Here is a 26,629-nt window from a genome sequence, read left to right as displayed (position 1 = left end):
AAGGAGAAAGGAATTTCCCTAATCCCTTCTACCCAGTGCAGTCCACATGTCTGTTAGTCCATTCGGATCACATAACCCTGGGGATCAAATTTCTAAAAGCTGACAACTGTTTCTAAAAGCTGACAACTCTGGCTCCAGAGAGAAACCTCCGATGTCACTCTGTTTATGTAAGCACAAAAATTAGTAAATATGCATGCAGCCAATGAAACAAAGCACATGAACAAGCGCTCAGTTGACATTATGCTCTCACCCCCAAAGCCAATCTTTTCATCCACATATTCAAACCGACTTCAGTTTTGACTCTGCAAAATAGAAGTTGCAATTCATGTCAGCACATGTGTTATAGTAGAAACGAACCTCCCCAAGAGTGTCATTTTTAAGTTGATTCTATTTACATTTGTTGTATTGCTATGCACTACCTACTTCTGAGGATTTATGGGAAAGCACTCTGTGGCTGGTTCCCTCTAGAGGAGAACACTGGTGCCTTTGGGCATCGATTGTATTGTTATTCCTTTTATTTACAATTTCAGTGGGAAGAGGCAAAAGTGCTACACTGCTCCTACCCACATTTATTTATATAATAAGCATTTGCTTCCATACTTTTCTTCTCCATGGGGGCCCAAAGCAGCTTACACAATGGCGGAATACAGTAAACAGTCTGGACAAAGCATGATTCAAGTAAACAACCATATAGAACAGGGGTGAGCAAACTGTGGCCCTCCAGATGTCCATGGACTACAATTCCCATGAGCCCCTGCATTCACTGGCAGGGGCTCATGGGAATTGTAGTCCATGGACATCTGGAGGGCCATAGTTTGCCCACCCCTGACATAGAATAACAGAGACATTCAATACTCCTCCAGATAGTGCAGGGCACAGTTCTTCCACTCAAGTCAGATGTCCCTTCTTCACCTGGTTAAGCATCAGTCAGGCACTGCATTCACTCTCCCAAAGCCAGGCAGGAACTAGTTCTGTACTCTCTCCCCCTTCCTCCATCAAGCAGTCAGCATTTCATGATGATTCTTTAAACTCTTCCAGTGGCTCCCAATTGATGGAGCCCCAGATTAAGAACACTCTTGTTCCTCAGTTCCCACGTCTAGGGTTATTAGTTTTTACTTTGACTGTATTTTTAGTCCATCTTTCTTTCTCACTAAGTGGATTAAGCAGTGTAAATTGATAACAGTCCATGCAGTAAGACATCTAATAAGCACAGTGCAGGGCAACAGAATCAATAGCAGGAGACATTGAATGCTCATTCAGGCTTTCAAAGATTACCTGCAAGAAAGGTTTTACACAGCTGGCTGGTGTTGCAGCTCCTACTTTTCACAACTGGCCTGATCCAGAGAGAGAAATCCCTCAGATGTTTCAGTCAGCTTATCACAATTTTGGTCTGCTGCTCCCTATTTTCAACTCAAAGCAGCTGTTTACATGTGCATCTGTTTCCTGAGTCATCAGTTGGGAGAAGCTACCTCTTCCAAAGAGCCTCTTGTGGCGCAGGGTGGTAAGGCAGCCGGTATGCTGTCTGAAGCTCTGACCATGAGGCTGGGAGTTCAATCCCAGCAGCTGGCTCAAGGTTGACTCAGCCTTCCATCCTTCCGAGGTCGGTAAAATGAGTACCCAGCTTGCTGGGGGGTAAAACGGTAATGACTGGGGAAGGTACTGGCAAACCACCCTGCCAAGAAAACACTAGAGGGCGTCACCCCAAGGGTCAGACATGACTCAGTGCTTGCACAGGGGATACCTTTATCTTACCTCCTCCAAGTTCTAATGGGTACTTCAGAGCTATTAGGGGACTATCTCTTAACAATTAGTGTCCACTGAGGAAACATCTGCCAACTATACCAAGCCATTAGTCTAATATAGGTCAGCTAGAAGGCCAGATTCTGAAGATGAAACTCAGATACTTTGGCCACCTCATGAGAAGGAAGGACTCCCTGGAGAAGAGCCTAATGCTGGGAGCGATCGAGGGCAAAAGAAGAAGGGGACGACAGAGAATGAGGTGGCTGGATGGAGTCACTGAAGCAGTAGGTGCAAACTTAAATGGACTCCGGGGAATGGTAGAGGACAGGAAGGCCTGGAGGATCATTGTCCATGGGGTTGCGATAGGTTGGACACGACTTGGCACCTAACAACAACATAGCACTATTCAAAATCTAACTTACATGTTTGTTTCAACTTTGCATATTTGATCAAATCACTGGATGGATCCATGCTCTTTTCCTTATCTCAAGTGCTACCAAATTTACAGTGCAATCCTTAACAGAGTTATTTTCCAAAAACAATTAAAGCCAAAGGGCGTTGAAGAATGTACATCTGTATAGGCCTACACTACAGGTCTTATACAAAAGACTGGGGCAAAATTTGGATCCTTCTCAGTTGAGCTGATAGCCACCCTGGTTTTAGAATGAGGGATTTAAAGCAAAAGATTTAACCGATTGCTTGGGCAAACCTGGAAATGTATGTCAATATCCAAGGTGAGAAGAAATCAGATGAGAGAAGATGGGGTATAATAGAAAAGGGAGATTTTTAAAAAGTAAAAGGTGGGTTGATGCACTTTTGTGCCCCCCCTGTCATGCTCACACCTTTTCAAGTGCCAAAATGGCCATATCACCACCACCACAGCCTCTGGTGGTTGTTTTGGCACTAGGAAAAATGGAGGGGAACAAAAGCGCCTCAGCCCACTGCACTGCAAGCCTGCTCAGGATCTGGTACATCTGACATTTTTAAATGTCCTTAGAATGGTGGCAGCACCCAAGCGTCATGCCTAGTTTGGTCCCCAGTTTCACATGGGATACCTGTTCATATGCACCCATGCTCAACAATGTGTACTGAGTAGAGCTCCAATAATTATGTCCACATCTGTGTGATATAAAGGCAATACAGTGTTCGGACCCACACCACTCCGGTTTATTTTAATGCAGTTATCCCAGACTAATTTACCGGGAATACATTTGCATAGGACCATGCTGATATACCTCAGAATGCTCCCACTGAAATGCTGAACTGCAGGTTCAGATGGGGCAAACAAATTCTCCAGGTGCATAATGTGAATCAGAGCTATCTGCAACTGCATTAGCACATAAATTGCACGTGACCATATATAATTCTACTAGGGTACTGCACAAGCACAAAGAAAAGGTATTTAGTAGGTGAAAAATGCAATGTTCAAAGAAAACTGGTCTTTTTAAAAGCATGATTTTTGTGTTTCATCCTGAAAAGATGAGCCACCCCTATCCCACCAACCCCCCCCCCCCAAAAAAAAATCAGACTCCATTCTTTCTGTCACTTGTGATTCTTCTCTGGGGGGCATTTAGTCCTTTAATTAGCCAGCATCCAAAATGGACATCCCTGCTGAATGATCTGGTGCATCAAGGTCATGGTTCTCAGCATCTGCAGAAATGCTGAAGACGCAGCTTGAGCCAAGGGGTGGTGTGTGTCGCAGTCACACACTGTTGATTAGACTGGTCACCATACCAAAAAAAGACTTCCCATTATGGCTTCTCTGTGCAGCCATGCTATGAATTGACCCCACAATTAAGCCTCCAGCAGATTGTGCCTCCTCCTCCTCCTCATCAACAACAATGATAACAATCCATGCTGAGCAGGCCATTGAGGACAATACAGACAACAGCAAAACCACTTTCTCATTCTATAGGGTGTTTCTATAGTGGCAAATGGAACCAATTCTAATCTCCAATTTAAAACCCCGTTCACAATGACTGTTTTTGTGATTAAAAAATAAGAACACACATGTAAACACGCAGGGAAAACCTGTTATGAACTCTGGTTTCTATTTGCTAAAGTCTGTGCATCTAGCACCACTGAGTGGCCGAAATGGGTAGCTTCATACCTGCTTCAAGAACTTCAGCTCAAGGGAGTTTAAGCAGCCTTTTGGCATTTTTTCTGGACCCCTGGGTCTAAGACCAAGGGCCGTTTCCCACAGGCTGACAAGATCAAGGACCTTTCAAGACAGTCATGCAATAAATTATAAAGATTATGTATTGCAGGGTATGCATATCTCCCAAACCCAGAAGGAAATCAATTTCTAAAATGTTGCTTTTGTAAAAAAGCGTTTAGAGATGTTTCCCCTCACAATGGACATCACACCCATTCAAATAATAATATTTAGCCACTAGTGACATGTCACGGCATCGATGATTGCATCTGTAACCCTAGCAATTGCCATGAGAAACATGACTGTGCAGATGTCTGTGGTACACACTAGCTAGTGGCAAGGATGTTAATGAGACAAAAATTGCATATTTTCCTTCGGTGAACATCATTTTAAACAGGTTTATTTTAATTTTGGCTATTTGCAATAATATTGAACACACATTACTCTATGATTTCTGGCCACACACATCTTTTCCTTTTTGTTTGCTCACCTCCATTTTATCCTCACAACGAACCTGCGTGGTAGGTATGGCTGAGAGTACGGACTGGTAGTCACTATACCAATTTGTTCTCTTTTGTGACCTTTAAATAAGTGTGTTTTCCCTCCCTTTGTTTAAAAACAAAGAAAGCACAGAGTTCATTTATCACTATTGTATTGCTCCCTCACACTGCTACCTGCAATTTTTTTTTCTTGATTCTGGTTTTCTTGCTGTTTTCTTGGAGGTGGGGATGAAGATTTCAGATGGCATTTGAGAGGAGAAGGGAAAGAGAGTCAGCCCTTAAAAGAAATGCATCCCAGAAGTTCCAGCCTAGGCTGCAGAGGCAAAGCAGCCCTTCACTCAGCTTTGACACTCCTAGATGAGGTCTGCAAAGACAGTTCAAGTTTGCAGAGGCAACCTCACATAAGACCAACACCCTGTACTACAATAGTCAATATGCTAAGGGTGTGCCTCAGTTTATGATGGGACTGTTAAACCACTAGAAGATCACCAAAGCTAGAATTGAATGGAAGAGAGGAAATGGAGAGTCTGGGCCTGCTAAGAAAGATCTACTGAGCATATATCCCTTCCCTTTGCAGGTACTTTGAAAAGTCCCAAGGAGTGAAGTTTTGGCATAAGTTACAGTGACCTTGGCTTTTTGTCTGCAGACGTTTGAACTGCATAGCAGGACACTGGGAATTTTCTCTGCTAGAGCGTAACCCCAGGTCTGTGGATGTCCTGACCATCAGGCCATTGGCAAGTGAGGTGAAGTACCGCTGTGGGCATCTCCATGCCTGACTCATAAGCTGACCTGAGCTAGGTGGAAGGCTGACCCAGCATCTAGCTGAAAATGGAGATGGTGAGCAGTGCCTTCTTGCTTCCTGCTGTGTTTTTAAGAACCATGGTTGTTTGTTTTGTGGTTACTGTTTCAAGCTATACTGTTTTCCACCTTGGGTCCCTCTTTGATGTATAAATATTAGAAAAACAATTTGTATTATTTTCTCTCTTGACTGATACCTTAAAATAAATGCATGTACTGGAAGGGAAGTGTCACTGAGGGGATCCACAAGAATTTGCGAGGGGCATATAAGGTTTTGTTTTGTAAATTTCAGATTTTTCTGAAAAAGGTTTTTTTTTCAGATTTGCTAAAAGATGGGCTTTGTCCATTCACTTCTCGTATCCAGATTTAAGCATCCCCAGATCTGGCCAAGTTGATTATTAAAATATGATGATTTACAAAGATTTCACAATCACACTGTCCTGAACACCCAGTAGGGATAACAATACAAAGCACTGAAGCTATAATTCAGCCCAAAGTTAAATGCAGCCATGTCTGGTTGATTTCAATGGAGTTCATGTATCTATAACTCAGCACGGGAATGTGACATCTAACATTACAGGGATTCAATGGAGGCCATATATGGCATCTGTGCTCCCCCAGCTGCATTGGCTCCATGTTGAAGACTGAATCAGATGCAAGGTTTGTGTGCTAATCTTCAAAGCCCTAAATGGTCTGGGACTGTATCTACAGGACTGTCTTTTCCCTTAGTATCAACTGAAATGCTACTAAGAGGTCCAGGAAAGATGCTCTTTCCTGACCATTTGGCTGCTACAGATCAAACAGGATAACTAAATCCGTTTGTGTCCAGGCAAGAAACTAGATTGAAAAGGTTCTAGATAACCCATATCATCCAAAAATATTTGGAAGCATTTAAAAAGTTTTGACAATACTTAGCATATATTGCCCCACAAAATGAAATCAATCATGCAAACAGGACCCACAGTTGTACAGTATTAGCCTGTCCAAAGTCACTAAAGAATTTCATGGTAAGCAGGAAATAAAAATATTGTACATAGAAATACCAATCATGATTTTTTTTTTAATTAGCACATGTGTACTGAGACTTCACATATTAATGCATGAGTATATGGAGACAGACAGGAAAAATTGTACTTTATTTCCCTTTTGATAACTGTTTCCTTTGTTTATAATTACTCAGCTGAGTTACCTGGACTTCTGTAAAGTGCAAGCAAAGTGGTCCTGTGCTACCCTGGCAGGGTTATAAATTGTGTATGCAGTTGCTATGTACAGACAAGATGTTAAGGAAAATATAAATAGCACTTGCCCTTTAAGAAGGGGTCATAGTTTGTAGAACTTTCAGGTTATGTGTTTGTGTTAGCTGATTGGTATAAGTAGTCTTCCTTCTAGGTTTTCCTTGTAGAACTTCGTAAAGGGTTAAACTTTGTTTTATCTCCTGAAATGGAGGGGCATAAATTCATTTGATTTTTTTCACAAACCTTTCAATAGCAGGATGTTTTGATTGTATTCAATGGATACGTGAGTTAGTTAGAATTCTGCTTAGGTTCTATGTTCATTTTAACCCAATAAAACCTTAACAGAAGTTTCATGTACCATTTTTGTTGAACACTTCCCTAACAGAAAAGATTCTCAGCCAGGAATTGTTCCCACGTGACATTTTTTCCTCCATCTTTCCTTCAGGAGCTCAAGGAGATTATACATGATTCTCTCATTTTCAATTGTATTTTCAGAGGTGTGCTAAGGTAGAAAGAGTGATTGGCCCAAGGTGCTCTTGTGAGTTCATGGTTGCAGAAGTTGGAACTCACCTCCTGAGACCTAGCCTGAGGGGGACTAATCAACACACAACATTATTTCTTGGCACTGAGGGCTCAGTGGTTAGAGTGCTCTTCAACTTCATTTATAGAACCTGCCTATCAAGTTTGTAGGTTTTGAAAAATCATGATTCAGGGGCTGCTCCTGGCTCAACAGATTATAGCGGTCCTTTTTCAGATCCATCCGAATCCCTTTCTTCAGCCTATATTCCCCTTTTGCCGATGTTACTCCATAAAATGTTGCATACATTGCTGGGTGTTATATGCAAACAAGGTTAGATCTGATGGCCCCCACCTCCTTCTGGTAGCTCTTATCCCGGTGGCATCATTCCAAAGTCTGCTGTAGCTTACTCTACACAAAGGAAATGCTTTAAACACCCTTTTAAGGCTTGAGCTTTATGAACCTTTCAGACTGGTGGTTAAGAGTATACAGAGAACTCGGAGCCTTGACATCCCTCAGTGCTTTCCTGGACTTATTAATTCAGACTGAGGGCCTGTAAATGTATTATATGTGAGTCACCTTTCTCAGCTACTAATGTTTAAAGCTTTATGTCCATATGATCGACTAAGCAAATTCTCATTCTGTTCCAAATTCTGTTCCCTTGTGACTTGCTAAATCAGGCTTGAAATGTCACTTTTGCTTGTGATAAATGTCACTGCAAGTGTATGAAACATTGCATGGAATTTAAAATTCTTAATCTGCAAAAACAAAACAAAAGAAAGTCAGCAGCAAGCATACACATGTTTGAAACAGGACTTGGGGGAGCATACAGGGAAGAGAAAGGTAAAGGCTTTACTGCTGATTTAAGAATATATAAGTCATGACATCTGTGCTCCTAATCTCTCTGCATAAACAGCTCTTTAGAGATAAAAAAGAGAATCAATATTGCATCTCTCACACTGCAGCCATATTGTCAAGAAGTTGACTTTCCCACTGTATTTAAATGTAAACATGAACTTTGAGAACATTGCAGCCTTGCATAACTCTGCATCCAGCACTGGCAACAAGAAAAGAAGTGAAGACAGTAAATTCTGTTCCCAGTGAATCATGGATACTGTAGTTCTGCAAAGAGCAGTTAAAAAACAACAAAAGAAAAACCTTGCAAAATTACAAAGCCTTGATGTTTGTACTATAGTTGTTTATAGTCCATCTATAAGTAGCCTTGGAACCCATCAGTGTCCATGATGGGACCTGGTACACACAAGAACCTTTTAAGGCAGCCATGCAAAACCAAGCTTACTATAGACCTAGACCATGTTGTTGAAGGGCAGGGAACAGAGAATTGGGGTGTTATGGATTTAGACAACAAAAAAATGCAACTAAAAATAAGGCTTTATTTTCTAGCTTTGTAAATACAACCCTGGGGTACCACGAGCACACTGTTCACAGCTTCACACCAAAATGATACGTGGTGTTCTTATTTGTGTGGGCAAATTGGCCTATTCTCACTTCCATTATTTCTTTGGGGGGGGGTTTATCACCATGAGAAAGCATGAAGTAACAATATGGATTTTGAGATAACGCAGTAGAGGTGGAGAGGTGTGCACATCTCATGACTTGAAATTAACTCTCGCAATGTTATATGGAGTTTATTCCCAAGTATGCATTGGAGGACAACCCTAAAGCTTACTGCGCATATGGCACTCCAGAGTCATATTCTGTTTTTATGGGCAGGGAGTTTGCCACATAGAAAATTCACATGACTGGGAAGCAAGATCTCTACTTTCCAGTGCTGTTTTTCACTATCAAATATGTTTTAAAGCACAAGTCAGCAAATGCACAGCAGTACGAAATCCTCAAGCCGCTTTCTGAAGCTCATCAAGTTTCACAACTTTTAATTAACTGGCCTTAGAAATGAGTAAATGTAATTAAGTATGGGCCTCCCTCCGCCCCTCTCCAGTTCCCCTCTTTCTTTCCTTCCATGACACTGATGGAGGTCACCTGCCATAGTCAACAGGCAGGCAATGATAAATAGTGGCTGGGATAGGTAGTTAGATAGTTGTTTAGTATTCATTACTGAGTTTTAAAGGTTAATTTTGAATTTTAATTTAAATAAATTAAACTGCTTATGTATTTTAACCATGTGAACGGCCTCAAGCCCAAAGAGGTAGTATAAAAATCCAATAAGTGATTTCAGTTGCCCAAAAGGCAACATTTCTACAGACTTCCTGTGGTGCTTTTTCAGCAGTTAACAAGCTATGTGTCACTGTTTTAATTCATTCTGCAGTCCACTGAAGTTTATAGAGTACATGCTGTCTGAACTTGATTGGTTTGAGGGAATCTAGGCCATGGCTCTTGGTGTAGGAGTGCGGACTTCTAATCTGGCGAGCCGGGTTTGAATCTGAGCTCCCCCATATGCAGCCAGCTGGGTGACATTGGGCTCACCACAGCACTGAGAAAACTGCTCTGACCGATCAGTGATATCAGGGCTCTCTCAGCCTCACCCACCTCACAGGGTGTCTGTTGTGGGGAAAGGAAAGGTGACTATAAGCCACTTTGATCCTTCTTAGGGAGAGAAAAGTGGCATATAAGAACCAATTCTTCTTCTTCTTTCTTCCTCTTCTTCTTAAACTCCAGCTTTTATTCCCAAGTAAGTCATTATAAGCTTAAAAAATTATGGTTAAAAAACAATGTTTGTAATATACCCCAGCTATACATTTTAAAATACCTGATCCCTCCCTTTTTGTATTCTATTTAGACAATTAATACTGTCTACATTTGTGTAAAAAGCAGAAGGACAATTTAATCATAAATAATACATGCAGGCTTGGGTAAGTTCTGCTACTCCATGGAAACATAATGAAAACTCAGATTTCATTTTTTAAAAATATACTTCATGACTGCAAAAGATATATGTTTAAAACCAATAAGTCAGAAGCATGGCAAGACTGTCAATGGTTGTAGAAAGTTCTCAGTTCCCATCTGATATTTCTTCTTGACTAGCAGGTACAAAACAAAATTATTTGCTGAATTAATCTTTGTCAAAGAATTCAGATTTTCTTTGTTTACTGGGCTATGTTTTTTAATGAAAACACATTGATAAAACTTATGCAGTATGATTAGAGACAAAAAAGAGATTATATTAGTAAACAGAAGTAGTGCACCTGGAGCTGAAAACTCAAATTCAACTTTTTTGGCAAAACCTATGTTCCAGTGCAGATTCACAGGGGACATATGGTCCTTGCAGTTTTTGATTCAATTAAAAAGAGACACCATCAAATGTAAAGTCATAGATTCATGGAACTATCAAATGTAATAGTTGTTCTTATAACACAAAAAACAAGTAACACTGTTTTCAGAGAAATTAAACATCGGCCCAACTAGAAGCTCACAAATCACACTGTGATATGAAAGCCCACAGAATCTGAAACAAACCTAATTTTACTACCATAGCTAGTTTTAGGCAAGAATCATTACCATTTACTCAAGAAGAGCCCCAATGAAATGATCTTATATTATGGCATGTCTGAGTTCAGAACCAGTTCCATTTCATATCATCTGGACATCTATGAGTGTGTTGTTGTTGTTGTTTGGGGGGATGTTCAGAGAATATTCAAAGCCGATTGCTGATAGGCAGTGGGGGGATAGTCAAGGCAAAGCATTGTACACACCAACCCTGCCCCCCCAATGTCTCCAATTCAAAGCAGAACCTATCTCACTCTTGAGTTCTTTGTTCAGCCAGTTCAAGGTGTTGCCCACCAAATTCACATCTTCTTCATCCTTTTCTTGCTGCGCTGGTTGAAGACTGGTGAGGATCCCATCAAGCTGTCTGGAGAATGGGAGGCATAACTGCTCTCTGAGCCATTTGGGCTCTGTGGCATGCCAGACTCACTCATGCCGGACATGGGCTCCTCGAACACGTCACTGCCCAGGACGCCGTGATGCCCATGGACATTGCCCTCCTCGCTCTCCTGGGGCTCCATTTTGACAGGAGCCAAGTTCCACAGAGGCGAAGTGTTCACTTCACCGCCTAGAATGACAGAAAGTGAGAAAGCCTCTTAGTCATGAAAAGAACATAAATGTGTGTGGGGAACGGTGTGACTAGACACAGGAATATATGAAATACAGAAGCAGCACAGAAGACCGTCTTACATTCTCATTATTTCTCACACAGTCTGTGCAGAAACGTTCCTAAGTCTGAATGAACTCCTTGATCAGCAAGACAAGTTAAAGAGGATGGGAATCACAGAGATCCAATACTGAATAAAAAGAAGCAAATGAAAAAGAGGGGGAAATTCTTCAAAGCAATTTTCTGATTGCTCCATCTATTTCTTGTCATTCCATGCAGTATCTACAAGTAGCCAGTAGGACACTGTTCAGAAACTTGGTTGCAACTTACACAGCCCACTGCAAAGAAGACAAGGATTTTCAAGGAAAAACAGAACCTCAGCATTCTTAATTAGAAAACAATAATCCATTAACAGAAAAGCACCCATAATGCCAGCATATTAACTCGTCAGGCTCACACAGTAAATACTAAGATCAAGTCTTCAAGATAAATCATTTCCCCCTCCCCCCAATAATCTAGGAATACTATACCGCCTCTTCCTCACACTCAATTATGGGAACATTTCAGAGGCACCGCAGAAAGAAAAAAAATCCAGCAAAACACCAAACAGGTTTGTGTTTCCAATGCCCCAAATTAGTAGAGCTTGAGATTTAGGCTCCCCTCAATATACAATAATTCAGATTAAGGTTAATAGTAGGACCTTCTGATTGTGAGGGGGGGGGGGTATTTTGCTTTTAAAAAAAAAGGAATAATGCCTCTTGGGAAATGAGAATTTCTTAAGAATCATTTCCCAAGGAGATAGAGACCATGGGAGCAGAAAGCTTGGAAGTCCTATCGACTGAAACATTTGATGAAAAGACGGAAATTCTTACACTACTGATATGACTCCCCCCCCCCCCCCCGCTCCCTATTATGCTTCAGTTAGAATGAAGAGCTTCCGGATGCAGGAAGCATTGCAGCTCTAGTCCTTAAGTGATCTGACTGAAACAGATAAGTATATCAGTTCCAATACATAGGATAACACAGGAAACGGAGGACAACCACCTTGTTTATGCAACCATTTGGACACTTTCTGTATGACACCAAGCAACTCATCCTGCTGCTCTGAACTACAAAAGCCCTGTATACCTAACGCAGCCCCTCCACGTGCTGACTTAATGAGTGGAGGAAACATCCATATGTTTGCTCCCCTCCTTGTGATTAGCAACATTTGGAAAACAGTCCTCCAGATCACACGTCCTCCATGCATTCACATGGTGCCAACAACCCAGAGATTAAAGAGAGATGGACTAGGACAAACATGCCCACTCTGCCTCCTTCATGCATTCAGTCAACACGCAGAAGGGTCACACCCTCTCTACAGTTTGCACTTATTCTTTTAGAAGAAATAAAATTTAGAAACTCTCAAGTGTTTGCTATTTGCAGGCGATCATGCCTTACAGAGGAAGGCCACTAGCTTTTTCAACTCCCATAACATTATAGGACTAAAGGTCACATAGGAAAGGCTGTTAAGATTACTTAATATTAACTATATACTGTTTAAAGACTGTCAGTGACTTTAATGGACATTTGTCACAGTCTGGATCCCCGGGCCCACGGGGATTCACCATAGGCAGGAGATGGCTTCCTGGGATCTCTCCTTTCCCCTCCCCTCCTGCTCCCTCCAGAGCTAAAGCAGGCAAGGGTCTTGAGTGACTGTCAGCACTCTGGTTCAGGGCTTCACCAGAAAGGGCTCAGAGTGCCTTTCCTGCCCCCAGGCAACCCCCTTTTTACTCGGGGCATGTCCTGATGTATGGCTGGAGAAGAATCCAGGCAAAGAAGAAATAGCTTATTAAACAAATACCATAACAATGAAATAGGAGAATAGTTACAAAAATGTGGTAGATTAAATTGAGGGCAAAACCCACAAAGAAAGAAGCCAGACAGAAATCAGCAAAGTTCTCTGACGTGAGTACCCGATTTAGTCCCTACTTGAATAGCAGTGGGAATTGCTAGGTAGGGGCGGGGGGTTCCCTGTCCCCAGCAGGGACTTCACAGCCCTACTTAGGCCCATGATCATGACAACATGGTGTACTTATTTTGATAGGCCAGAAGCATGTCAGGTAGTACCTGAGGGACCCACAAGAATTTCAGGGTAGCAGCTTTCAAGAGTTCTATGGCAGACCAACATGGCTATCCGCTGAAAGTCATTTTATATTAAGAAATTACTACTTGCAATAACACTGGCATAAACAGAATCCACCACACCACTGAAACTAAATAAGACATACTAGGAGCTTGCAAAGAATTGAAAGGAGTAGAGATCTGAGAATCTCACCACTAGGGTCGCCACACCTGGTAACTGCCAGAAGATGGGAAGGTGGGAACTTACCCAAGGGTGGGCAATTGTCAACCCCCATGATGACAGAACTTCTGGTGTGACCCAGGAGCAACAGTGTCAGCCCCGATGCAACACCATGTTTATCAGGTCATGCCAAAGTTGTATCATTACATGGAGATTACAATCCCCAACACCACCCCATTGGGCCAGCTAGTTTCTGCCTGTTGACCAGGTAAGGCAACAGTCAAAAATACCTGGAGGTCTTTCAGTGTAGATATTATATTTTTCAGCAGAGCTGGATAGTCCACCTACAATGTCTGTGGGTCTGCATGCAGCAGGAGACTGGACTAGACAGCTTATATAGCCCCTTCCAACTCTATGATTTACAACAACAACAACTGTGTGAGTTGGTTAGACAGTCACTGGCCCAAGGTCACCTAGTAAATTTCATGGCAGAGTGGATATTTGAACCCCATGCAGTCCTAAATCCAACCCTCTAAACCAGCTGTTCCCAACCCCCAGTCCGGAGCCGGTACCGGTCCGTGGATCAGTCTGTACGGGGCCACAGTTCCTCCTCATCCTCCTACCCGGCTGCTGCCTCGGAGGCTGCCCTGATACTCTGCCACCGGATCACCTTTGGTGCTCTCTGGCGGCTGCCATGGCTGGGGCTCCCCCTTGGCATGGCACTGTGCAGCTGCTGTTGGCAGCGTCTCCCAGTGGGTGGCGGGAAGTCAGGGGTGCCAGCAGGAAAGCAAGTGGAGCAGGGGCTCTGGCGTCGGCAACAGCCCTCGGCAAAAGACTACCCCCCCCCCTGCAGGCCTCAGTAAAATTGTCAAGCATTGACTGTTCCCCATTGATAAAAAGGTTGGGGACCACTGCTCTAAACCACCAACACCCCACTGGCACTCGCAGGAATTCCAGTTTGCCACAAAAGGTGCTTGCTAGCCCCAGGGAATACATACCTGAAGCTTGTGGAGAGGCTTCTGCTTCCAAGTTGGCTGAAAAACGCTCACTCTGAGCTCCAAGCACCCCCACAGGCAAAGACTGGTCTCCTGGTGCTAGGTCCCCCTCTAGCTCCTCACTCAAGGGAAACGTGATGTCACTGACTGGCTCTTCTTTGATCTTGACAGGCTTGGTGTCTTCTGCTGCCTTCTCAGGGTTGACGAGCTTTTCATATTCTTCAGAAAGCTGCTTGCTGACCTGCTGGTAACCATTTAAAGGGGAGAAAAAGGAGACAGCAATCAGCAATTTCATGCAGAGACTGTGGGAAGGACGTGGCAGCAGCTAGCCGTGGAAAAACAAAACTGCAACAGAAACATATTGTATGGTGTTAAGTATGAGAATAAATATGCGCACGGAGCAAGAAACAAATAGCTTTCAGCATTACAAAACTATTGTTATGACATAGCTGAACTAGCCACTGAGAAAATAATTACATTCTACAACAGACATATTCAGAATAGCTGCCTCATTTTCCCCTTTTTCCAACAAGCTGAGAGTGGCAATTACAGGGCCTCTTGGCCTACTTCCCATTCAGGAAGAGATCTGTTTAGCTTCAAAGATGGAACTTCCTAGAGGGTTGCTGACTGACCAGAAGGCAAGTAGTTTGCAGGCAAGGGCTCCACGTTCATGTTTGGTGAAGGATAGCAGGCACCAGCTTGCCTGAAACCCAGGAAGGCCACTACCAGACAATATGAGGTAGACAGAACAATGGTCTGACTCCATACAAGGCAGCTTCTCAGGATTAGTGTCCCCCACAGCACAGATCTGGCTTTTTACAAATAGTGAATAGAATGCCTTTGCTTTTCTTCCTTACCTAGTCACTTTCTCATTCACTTACCTTCTTTCTAGGCTATTCTGTAAACATACTCTATGGCAGCCAATCTCAACAGGGGTGCCACAGGGAGCGGTACTCTCCCCCACTTTGTTTAACATCTACATGCGCCCTCTTACCCTGCTGGTCTGGAGTTATGGGTTGGGATATCATCAGTATACTGATGACACCCAGCTCTATCTCTTGATGGATGGCAGTGGCTGGATGGACCATGAAGAGTTGCCTGAAACTCAAGCCCTTCAAAACAGAGGTCCTCTGGCTGGGTCAAAGGGGAGCAGGAAACATGGCTTCCCTGCCTGGATGGGGTTCAATTGTCATCTGTGCCCCAAGCCAGGAATTTGGGAGTGATCCTGAGGCCACTTCCCATGGAGGCCCAGGTCACTAGGGTAGTCCAGATGGAGTTTTTCCATCTGCGCCCTACCAGCCCCTGGAGAACCTGGCCACTGTGATCCATGCAGCGGTTAGACTTCTGTAATTTGCTATACGCGACTTGGGCCCTACATACTTGAGGGACCGCTTACCTCCTTATGCCCCCTACAGAGCATTCTACTCTGTGGGTATGAATCTGCTGATGGTCCCGGGACCCCAGGAAGCACACCTGGCCTCGACAAGGGCCAAGGCTTTCTCTGTCCTGGCCCCACCTGTTGGAATGAGCTCCCTGAAGAGCTGCAAGTCCTGTCGGAGCTCTCTGAGTTCTGCAGGGCCTGCAAAATGGAGCTCTTCCGCCAAACATTTGACTGAGGCCAGGTGGTCCTGGGGTTTAAGATAAGGTTCCACTCTCCCCTTACGGTACAGTCCCAGTATTAGACCAATATTAGATCCTGCGTTGAGCAGGGTGTTGGACTAGATGGCCTGTGTGGCCCCTTCCAACTGTATGATTCTATGACCAGCCTCGAATTCAAGAGGTGATCTATCCCCTGGTAATAGCAACCCAACTGTTACATCTATTTGTTTTTAGATCAGCCAGTGGTCTTGCTGTGTGGGGTGCATTTTTAACTAAATTAATTAATACTGCCATCAACTGTGTAGTCGACTTTTTAGAGTTATTTTAATTGGGGATTGTTAAATGGTTATTATGTTGTTTTGGATATGTATTTACCGTATATATTTGCATATAAGCCGAGGCACCTAATTTTACCACAAAATCTGGGCAGACTTGCATATAAGCCGAAATGCAGCAGCTACTGGTAAACTTACAGGGTGGCCTAAACGCTTAATCTATGCTCCATCATAGAGAACCGCACTCAAAGAGTTGTTGTCAATGGTGTTTCATCACACTGGAGAGAGGTGAGTAGCGGGGTACCTCAGGGCTCGGTGCTCGCCCCGGTACTTTTTAACATATTTATTAATGATCTAGATAAGGGGGTGGAGGGACTAATCAAGTTTGCAGATGACACCAAATTGGGAGGACTGGCAAATACTCTGGAAGATAGAGACAGAGTTCAACAAGATCTGAACACAATGGAAAAATGGGCAAATGAGAACAAGATGCAATTTAATAAAGAGAAGTGTAAAGTTCTGCATCTGGGTCAGAAAAATGAAAAGCATGCCTACTGGATGGGGGATGTGCTTCTAGGTAACACTGTGTGAACGAGACCTTGGGGTACTTGTGGATTGTAAACTAAACATGAGCAGGCAGTGTGATGCAGCGGTAAAAAAGGCAAATGCCATTTTGGGCTGCATCAACAGAGGCATCACATCAAAATCACAAGATGTCATAGTCCCGTTGTATACGGCACTGGTCAGACCACACCTGGAGTACTGTGTGCAGTTCTGGAGGCCTCACTTCAAGAAGGACGTAGATAAAATTGAAAGGGTACAGAGGAGAGCGACGAAGATGATCTGGGGCCAAGGGACCAAGCCCTATGAAGATAGGTTGAGGGACTTGGGAATGTTCAGCCTGGAGAAAAGGAGGTTGAGAGGGGACATGATAGCCCTCTTTAAGTATTTGAAAGGTTGTCACTTGGAGGAGGGCAGGATGCTGTTTCTGCTGGCTGCAGAGGAAAGGACACGCAGTAATGGGTTTAAACTTCAAGTACAACGATATAGGCTAGATATCAGGAAAAAGTTTTTCTCAGTCAGAGTCGTTCAGCAGTGGAATAGGCTGCCTAAGGAGGTGGTGAGCTCCCCCTCACTGGCAGTCTTCAAGCAAAGGTTGGATACACACTTTTCTTGGATGCTTTAGGATGCTTAGGGCTGATCCTGTGTTGAGCAGGGTGTTGGACTAGATGGCCTGTATGGCCCCTTCCAACTCTATGATTCTATGATTCTATCATCACAGGCTCTCCCATCCAGCCTCCCCTCCAACAAATACAGAAAGTCAAGAGGATAAATAGCTGCTGGTTTTTGTACCCCACTTTTCACTAACAAAAGGAGTCTCAGATAAAAGAAGCAAGAAACACTAGGAGAAAGAAACAGTAAATCCCAAAGCACCACCAAAACCCACCCCACCCACAGAAACCAAAAGAATAGTTTGCAAGAAGTGATTAGGAAGAGAAGAAAATCAGAGTCCCTCAGTCAAACAGTTGATATCCTACAAGCTGCCAGAGCAAACTCAGCTTTCAAGAAGGTAATGCTATGGTTGGCTGACTGAGAGCAACAAGCTCAGCTTTCAAGACATTTGCAGAAGGCAATGCTATGATTGGCTGGCTGGGAGCAGGCTGTTATTTCAATTACCTATATACCCAGGTATAACCCAAGGAGGGCCTTTTCAGTGTGAAATACTGTGCTGAAAAACTGGGATTATATGCGAGTATATACGGGATATGATTGTAAACCGCTGCGAGCCAGTTTTCTGAGACCGGCGATTATATAAATCCAAACATAAATAAATAAAAAATAAACAAAAAGGGGACCACAGACTGAAAAATATAATAAAGGATGTCCAAAGGGTTTATGGGGGCGGATGTCCTAGTAACAACCAATGAATTACCCTTTTTGTCCCATATGACATCATTAATTGCTAGAAAGTTCGACCTTCTTCAGGAGAAAGAAAAAGAAATAATGTAATTTGTGTGCGCTTGATTTAATGCATTCAAGAAAAAAAGGAATGTGTATTCTTCTCTTGGTCGACTGTTTGAGAAATTTGTCTCTATAGGAAATCTATAAGACATGGCATGCTGTGTATAATTTCACTCAGGCCTAACTCACTGAGTAAGTGGCCAACATACTCGAGGGCAGCGGCCCCCAATCTTTTTTGGGCCAGTGATCGGTCCACGAGGGGGGGGGGGAGGGAGGCCCGGGGGACCGGGACGACGGCGGCTGCAAACGCACATGCACGGAGCTGCAAACACACATGCATGAAGCTGCTGTGCCTGTGCATTTGCACCCACCGGTGCGCCGGCAGCCGCGCCTCCCTCCCCCTCTGCAGCATGTTGCTTGTGGGCCTGCGTGTTTGTGCTTGCCAGGTCTAGGTTTGAGCAAATCGGCTGCTTTGTCGGCCGATCACTCCCAGTGCAGTGAACACCACGGGGGGGAGGCACCTCCCACCCCTCTGCTGCTGCCCGGTACCCAGGGTTTCATGGCCCAGTACCGGCCTGAGGCCCAGGGCTGGGGATCCTGCTCTAGGGGGGCCGGGAACCTGAGAAGAGCTCCTAAAAGGACTGTGGTCACTAAAAGCATTGAGAATGGCTGCTCTGTAGGTTGGTATCCTTTGGAAACAATAGAGTGATTACCACAAAAGACAACTGGAGAGAATAGTCTCAGCAGGAAAAAGATGCTCTTTTACTCAGTCACCTCAAAGCAGGCAGGCAGTGTAGTGTAGAGATTAAAGCAGTGGTTCTCAACCTTTCTAATGCCACAATCCTTTAATACAGTTCATCATGTGGTGATCCCCAACCATAAAATTATGCAAAAGCTCTTTCACAGAAATTAAACTGAAACTGACCAATGGCATGAAGATCCATTGTTCATGATTGAATATAAATTGGGTTTCTTCTGGGGTTTCTCAGTTCAGTTCTGCCTCTTGTCCCACCATGCCAAGCTCTCTCTTTTCCACTGCTCCAGACAGATGAACGATTTCTCGATCTACCCCACAAGACAGTTGTGTGGATGGTGCCCCCCCTCCGGCCAAGCTGCTTGCCCTGCCGCAACCCCTGTGACAGGGTCATTCAACCCCCAAAGAGGTCCCAATTCCCAGGTTGAGAACCACTGGCTTAAAGTATCAGACTAGTACCCAAACATGCCCAATAAGCAGGGAGAAAGCCATGTCCACAAATGTGAACAGCCTTTCCTCAACAAATTCATGCTAGCAGTTTTACATTCACTGTAAAAGAGACATGCTAAGATTCCATTTACCAAAACCAGCGTGACAATCAGTTCACATCTTTAACCGCTCCTGCGGAGCGGATTAAATAAAGCCCTAAGGGCTATTGGGGAGGAGTTAGGGTGGGCTCTGTCCGTGATAAAAACTCTTGAAGCGGCGAATCAGGAGCCGCGAAGCGGCTCCTGATTCGCCCCAACGAGTGCCACTCTTGGCCCACCTGCCTTCCCGCCCCGACGTCTTCCCGCCCCGACGTCGCTCCCGAAGACAACAAGACCCCCCCACGCACACACTCCCGCGCCCAGTCGCCGCCCGCTAACCCCCCCAAACCCTCTCCAGACCCCTTACCAACACAACGCCGCTTCCCGACACACACACACACACAAACACACACTCCACCACCCACCCGCCGCCCGCCAACCCCCCCAAGCCTCCCCACACCCCTTCCTGACCCGCCGCCGCTCCCCGATACAAACAAACCTGCCCAGCCACACTCCGACACCCACCCGCTGCCCGCTAACCCCCCCAAACCCTCCCCAGACCCCTTCCCGAACTCCCGCCGCTTCCCGACGCCAAGTGACCCACCCAGCCACACACTCCGCCACCCAATCACCCGGTCACCCTCCCCAGTCCCTTTCCTGACCCGCCACAATGCCCCAACTACCATCCGCCGCCTCTACCCCAGCCCCTGTCCCCGCGCTTCCAACCCCCACAACAACTGACCCTTCCCCCAGCCGCTCCCTGCTCCCCGATCCGCCCTCACCTTCTGCCGGTTCTCCTGATCCCTGTCCCTCTCTTCGCTTCGGCCTGCCAGCCACGCCGCCAGCCAGCGCAGCCTGCTCACCGGCCAGCACACCACTCGAATGAACCAGGCATGCGCGGACTCACGCGCATGCCTGGTTGCTCAGCCAGATGCCCCGCCTCCCGCCCCTCGCCTACACCACGCATGCCCGGATTCCACAGGAGCCCTCCTTCCCTTCCCCGTCGTCTGCGCCGCCAGAACTCCACGCTGCACCGCTTCACAGCCCGCCCCCACCAGCATCCCAACAGCCTCCCAGGTACGGGGGCCTCGCCTCAAGCCCAACCTCTGCCCATTTTTATAAATGGGCTTTATTTCTAGTCCGAGCATAATGCATCCTTCTTTTCTCACCTGCAGCATATAGCTATGATAATCTTTAATGCGGTGTTGCCAGAACTTCTGCAGAGAAAGCACGCTGCCAATGCCCACTTCATGGAATACCTGCTCCATGACATCTGGGAAGGGTGTCTGCCCAAGACGAGCTTCCCGGTCCACAGCAAAACGCAAAAGTTTGGTGAACTTCAGGCAGTACTCATGAGCAATGTCTGTCAGTGTCTCCAAGACGCTCTCATTAGCGCACTCAAAACCTGCATGAGCCAAAATAGTGGCTATGGACTGGTAGAGGAGCTGACGGCAAGAAGTCCAGCATAACTCAGTTACCGGCTCTCCTTTGCCTCTGTAAGCAATAAAGACAACACACAGAGCCTGAGTGAAAACTGAAGAAGATGCAACTTACAAAAATTTCAGGCATGCCTAATGTCCTAGCTAATTTGAGACATTTCCAGCAAGGTTAGTTTTAGATTTAAAAGTAAGAAAACACAGCAGAGATAGGTGCAAAAATGTTTACAGTCCAAAAGAAAGGGTTTACTTTAAGGTACTTGCACAGCAGCTGCATCTTGAGCTCAAGGCGGTACACTCTGACCAGATTTTAACATGACACTAGCAAAGCAAAGAGCTTACCATGCAACTTTGCAGGGACTCAGCACCTCATATAAAACGGTTACCTTTGGTTGAACAAGATCACATGCACAAGATCTGCAACAGTCAGTAGAATGATTAGAAAATGCATTCTACTGAAGATTAAACACCATAACAGGTTGTTCCAAAGTTAAGCACTGGAATTAAATTCTATAAGAGAGTATTCATTATTCTTAGAATTGCATTTCTTTATTAAGTATGTCTGGTAATACAGTATAGGAACAGAAGGAGAAACTTCATTGGTGTTGACTTCCAGAGTATTCATAGTTCCATAAAATAATTTAACTGCAGTCTAATAATTGACAGCACCAGCTTCCAACTCAAGCATCTGGATTTTAATCAACAAAACGGCAATCTGGAAAAGGTTACAATAACTAGCTGAAAGAGGAACTTCAGAAAGCTGGCACCTTGCTAGTCAGTGATATTAATAATGCAAAGCAGAATGCTGCTTTCTCCTTTCTGACTGCTGGCTGAGAACTGTGTAGGCCTTCTCTCCGAACAGAGTACAGTGACACATCTGTCAAGCCACATAAATCAAACTTGGCCTTTGGGGTTAATGGGGCTTCAGGCATCATAAACTGGGGCATTTTCTGTTTTGATCATTTGAAAAGACAGGCCGCTATCTGTCAAATGCTCCCTGCTGAAGTGATGAGGAAGATGCTTTGACAGAAGGCAAGGCCTTTCTCATTTAAGCAGGAAAATCTCGTGGCCCATTTCATTTTTAACCAGCAAGTTGAGGCATAGGAATTCAGGCCTGTTTCATTTGCACAGAAACAACTGAGACTTATTCATTAAAATACTGGGTTGAAATGATAGGATGCAAGCAGCAGATATAGGGAAGCCAAGCTGGCCTTCTCACAGATCCTTCAATTTTATGAGAGAGTTCACTGCTGAGCAAATGAAAAGAACAAGAATTGTATTGTTTGACAGAATTTACCTTTTCAGATAAAAGAACGATTTTCTCCTCCAGTATCAAAACTTTATCTTCTTTAGTCACCGTCCTTATCTCCTTTTCCATTTCAACAGCAGCCTCAAGGGTTTGATGTGGTGGGCTCCCACATTTAAATAATCCCCAGTATTTCCACTCATATCACTTCTCTTATGGAATTCCTCCCCCCCCCCAATGTTTTCAAATGTATTTGAGAAGAAGACCTGATTTTGTTACTCTGCTTTTCACTATTCAAAGGTGTGCCAAAGCAACTGACAAACATCTTTCCCTTCCTCTCCCCACATCAGACACCCTGTGGGGAGAGAATTACTCTGTGAGAACAGCTCTACATAATCTGTGACGAGCCCAAGGTCACCCAGCTGGCTGTATGTGGAAGAGCGGAGAATCAAACTCAGCTCTTCAGATTAGAGTCTGCCATTCTTAATCACTACACCATGCTGGCTCTATTCGATTTGATTCTATGCCTTCTTTTATGTATAACACAATACCTCCCCCAACTTGTCCTTCCCTATCCTTAAACCCAGGGATGACCATAGCCCAGAGTGTATCCCATAGATTTTCTCATCCCATCACGTTTCTAGATAATTACTATATCCAAATTTTCACTAACCAGCAAGCTTCTCCATCTTGGCTTGGATATATCTAGCTTATAAAAATTGCAAAAAAACGGAGGCCTACTTACATAATTATAACATGCTAATTATATACAGAGCTTCTATCAATTACACAAAAGGAGAATAATACAAAAAGCAGCTTTATGAAAGATATGCTACAACTTTTAGTGGGCCTGAGTGAGTACCCCATGCCTTGTTTTACCTAGCACAGAAAGAACTGTATCAGCATGGATTCCTTTTGAAAGTAAAAGAAACTTAAATGGCAGGGGAGCATGAGATGAGTAGGTAGTTCTGTTGTTTTTTTACACAGAAAAAACACAAACTGCCACAGGATGGACCAAGAGCTTAACCATCACCTCTTTATGCAGTGTTGCAAGGGAAACTGAGGTTCAGTTATCAGCATCCCACCCATCACTCATCTATGTATGCTGTACCTAAAATGCCAAGAAAGGGATACTTTTTAAGAGAGGTTTGGGTTATTCTTGGACTGTACAAAACCATTTGTATGAGGGAGAATATACCCTCAAACTGACTGCTGTGTCTTTTGAATTTCTAACTGACAGAAATTCTAAGGCACTTACTTTTGAGTAAGCATGGTTAGGGCTGGGTGAGAAAACACACACACACTCCATCTTTTAAATAGCTCAAGCCAAGTACAGCACACCACTCAACCCAATACCCACCTGTAAAAGTCACTCTCTGGGTCACTGTGCCTCAGCTGAAATGGCATCTTAGGCATTTTGCTATCCAAGGGGAGCAAGTCATCAGGGAGTGGAGGGGAGCCAGGACAGGAAGGCAATGGCTCACTTTCTTCCATCTTGATACCTTCTGCTTGCTGCTGGTTCTGTGTCTGAGCTGTGGCAATGAGATTGCGCAGCCGTCGGTTGTGCTGGATGAGCTGGATAGTGTGAATGGTGAGGCTACAGGGTTCTGAGGGGATGTCCAACATGGTGGTAGCCCTGGGCTTGTTGGCTGAAGGCTGATGTAGCGGTGGATCCTGGACCTCCACAGTGCGAAACTCCCGCTGAAGTAAGTCAAAGGAGCTGCGGTTGGCTTGACTGGAAGAAACTGGGATCTCACCCCAATAGCGCAGCATCATCTTTTCTCTTCTTTTCTTGTGTGCGCACTAATCCATTTCAGGTTGCAGAGTCACAAAGAGTCTCTCCCACTGCAGTTTCCCTGAAAGAAATGAACTTTTTGGTCTTGCTTAAAAGATACGAAGAACAGTCCAAACAAAGTGCTCATCACACAGCTTACTGAATAACGTGAAAGTGGCAGAGTCATTTCTTCTTTAGTCACAGCCTCAAAGAGAACCAGGAATGGGGATACTGGAAATTACAGCTGCATTTTCTTACTACAATTAAGCATTCTGGTCTTCCTTATCCTAAATTTGTGGAGAAGAAATTCTCCCAGATCTTGGCCTATCCTGTTCATACCATATGTTTGTAACCAACTTTTAATCTGCAATATGCTTTACTGTGTTTGCCTTTAACCCAACTCTTTGAAGTCAATCACAATTATTCCAGTTTTACAGAGGATATCCTGAGCCAACAAAGCAGTGTTCCAAACCCTACAGTGAACTTATGGCAAAGACAGGACATGAAGACAGCAGGCCAAACCCAGGTCCAGCTCTCTGTTCCATGAGGGACATGCTAGGCACCTCTCCATTCACATAAAAACCAAAGGCTGGATCAGATTTTAACAAGCGCATGAGTGGAGGAGTTCAACCCTCTTCACCCTTACATTCCTGCATTCTATGATTTCATACACCTCCCCCTGCCCCAGCTCAATCTCAATTCCAGAAGAGAATCAGGTTGGAATAAATGCACCTAAAATCGTATAGCAAGGAGATGTAATGCAAGGAAGAGTCAAGCACTGTTCACTCACAGATACCAGGACTGCCCTGTCACATTTACCTTAGCTTCTCAGGTAAAACAGAATTTTGCCCACAGAAAGCTAATTATAACAAGTTAATCCAGTAATCATCATACTGTACTAGTCTGAACTTTCCATGACCCAAACAGGATATATGTAGAATGCATACTTCCTCTCCATAGAACTGCTAAAGGCCACTCACAAAATTAATTCAAAATAATAAAACACCAAGCATAAAAATGGTGGACATCAATACCATCAATCATCAATCTTAACCATTTGCTAGCTCTAATATTTTGGAAAAGCCAGCCTGGGCAGAGTGCTGTCAAGGACACCTGTGGGTGTCCAGCCTGCGCTTCCGCCTGCACGGGCCTGGCAGGCCCCTGGAGCGCCCGCCTCCAGAAGCCAGCTGCGAGGCGCTCAGCCAACCTCGACACCAGACACTTCCTGGCCCGCAAGGAGGTCACTCCCACGGCTCCATGTGTTCACCACCACTGGACCCACCCGCCAGCAGCCATTCTGGCTCAACTGCCAGCAAGGCTGCCAACTCCAACGGCAGGCAGTGGCCCGACTACCTCGAGTGATTTCCATGGCCACCAGCCTGAATGCAACAGGCTTGACAGCTAGTACCAACAATAAAACAAAGAACCCTGTAGAAATATAAAGCAGTATACAAATAACACTCAGAAGTAGGGATGGGCATGAATTACATTTTTGTAGTTTGATTTGTGATTTATGTCTGAATCCGAAACTGAACCATAAACCCATATGAACCAGGAGATTAGTTTGCAAACCACACTGGTTCATATGGGGTCATTACCCCTGCTTTCTTTTCCCCACTGCTTTTGATAGGGAGCAGAAAGCAGAGGATTAAATAGCTCCATGCCACTTAAACCAAACAGCTGTGCAGTGGGGAGCTCAGCAGTTTTTTGTGAAGAGCCAGGAACTTTATCAAAATTTGTGAAAGTTTGTGGCTGTTCTTCTGTTCATGAGCAATGCTTCATGAACTAGCAACTTTACTTCAGCCAGTTCATGCCCTGCTCAGAAGCACCAAAATCATAAGTTTAGAGAGGAGCATTGAGTAGTATTCACAGAAGAGCTATCAAGCTTGAAGCAAGTCATAATGCCAACCTAACAAAAGATATTTCAGTTAAAGGATGGATGTAGAGAAATATTTTGGCACCAAGCAAGGGGAACAATATTCTAAAAGCAAGCCACCATGGGGAGGGCTATGTCTGATTGCCATCCGACTTCAGGAGGATCTTAAATAGCAGGCTGTACTAGAGGAGGCAGTCATTCATGTGACAGCATAGCCATAAGGAGGCCAGCTGAGTGATAACTGCTGTTAAATATAGGTATCTTTTTTGCAGCAGCTACCGAACACAAGGATCTGAACTGTATGACTGACGGTAAGATATGGGAGCTGTTCTGTGGCTGGTTTTGCGGCCCGTGGGAGTCGTTTTCCGTCAGCCATTCTGTGACACTGCCCACGACACTGTCTCAATTCCAAAGCTTCCCAGAGGCTCAAAAGGGGTGGGGGCCCTTGGAGTAAGCGCTCCCACATACAAACATCCCATCGTCTCCAACCAAAGCACACACTTAACGGCAAACTACTCCGACCCAGGCAGTGGGATTTACTCCCAGCCAACTGCTTTTGGAATTGCCTCGTTTAATCTCTCCGGGGTGTGCTGCACGCTTATTTAGGAAGTCCGGGTAAGTGAAGGCAAAGCTTAATGGTAGGAGAGCTGAATCGAAAAAAAGACGTCCTGGGAATGGTGGCTTCCTAGCACAAAAGGCTGGCTTCCTAGAAGCGGGGCGGGGGTGCGTGTGTGTGTACCGAAAGACTCTCCCCCCCCCCCCCGGCTAGGGAGAGTGGCCCATCCAGGCCCTCGTTTCCTCCCTCCATGGTTGCAAAAGTAGCCCTTCGCTGGCGGCCTCTCGCCTTCCCCCCGCGGCACATTTCGGGACCACGGACCGCCGTCCCA

At 44.7% G+C, this 26,629-nt stretch overlaps 1 protein-coding gene across 4 annotated transcripts in view; it reads right to left on the bottom strand.

The window, feature by feature from the left end:
- Positions 1-8,253: 8,253 nt before the first annotated feature.
- Positions 8,254-26,629, bottom strand: part of SUPT7L (SPT7 like, STAGA complex subunit gamma) — a 52,888-nt gene continuing 34,512 nt past the window's right edge. The window contains exons 1-5 of one of the 4 annotated variants that reach the window (XM_077341707.1): positions 24,027-26,586; positions 23,453-23,948; positions 20,580-20,904; positions 14,297-14,537; positions 8,254-10,975 (exon numbers count right to left, since the gene is read on the bottom strand). In XM_077341707.1, coding sequence (XP_077197822.1) covers positions 10,710-10,975; positions 14,297-14,537; positions 20,580-20,904; positions 23,453-23,868 — 1,248 coding nt within the window. In that variant the 5' untranslated portion in view covers positions 23,869-23,948; positions 24,027-26,586 and the 3' untranslated portion in view covers positions 8,254-10,709. Of the gene's footprint in view, positions 10,976-14,296; positions 14,538-20,579; positions 20,905-23,452; positions 23,949-24,026; positions 26,587-26,629 lie in introns of those variants that run through there. The other 3 variants (XM_077341718.1, XM_077341699.1, XM_077341727.1) reach the window with 3 other exon arrangements.

Source organism: Paroedura picta, chromosome 1 (genome assembly GCF_049243985.1).
Source record: "Paroedura picta isolate Pp20150507F chromosome 1, Ppicta_v3.0, whole genome shotgun sequence".
NCBI lineage: Eukaryota > Metazoa > Chordata > Lepidosauria > Squamata > Gekkonidae > Paroedura > Paroedura picta.
The sequence above is the reverse complement of the archived record's forward strand: the minus strand, read 5'-3'. Positions and strand labels throughout refer to the sequence as shown.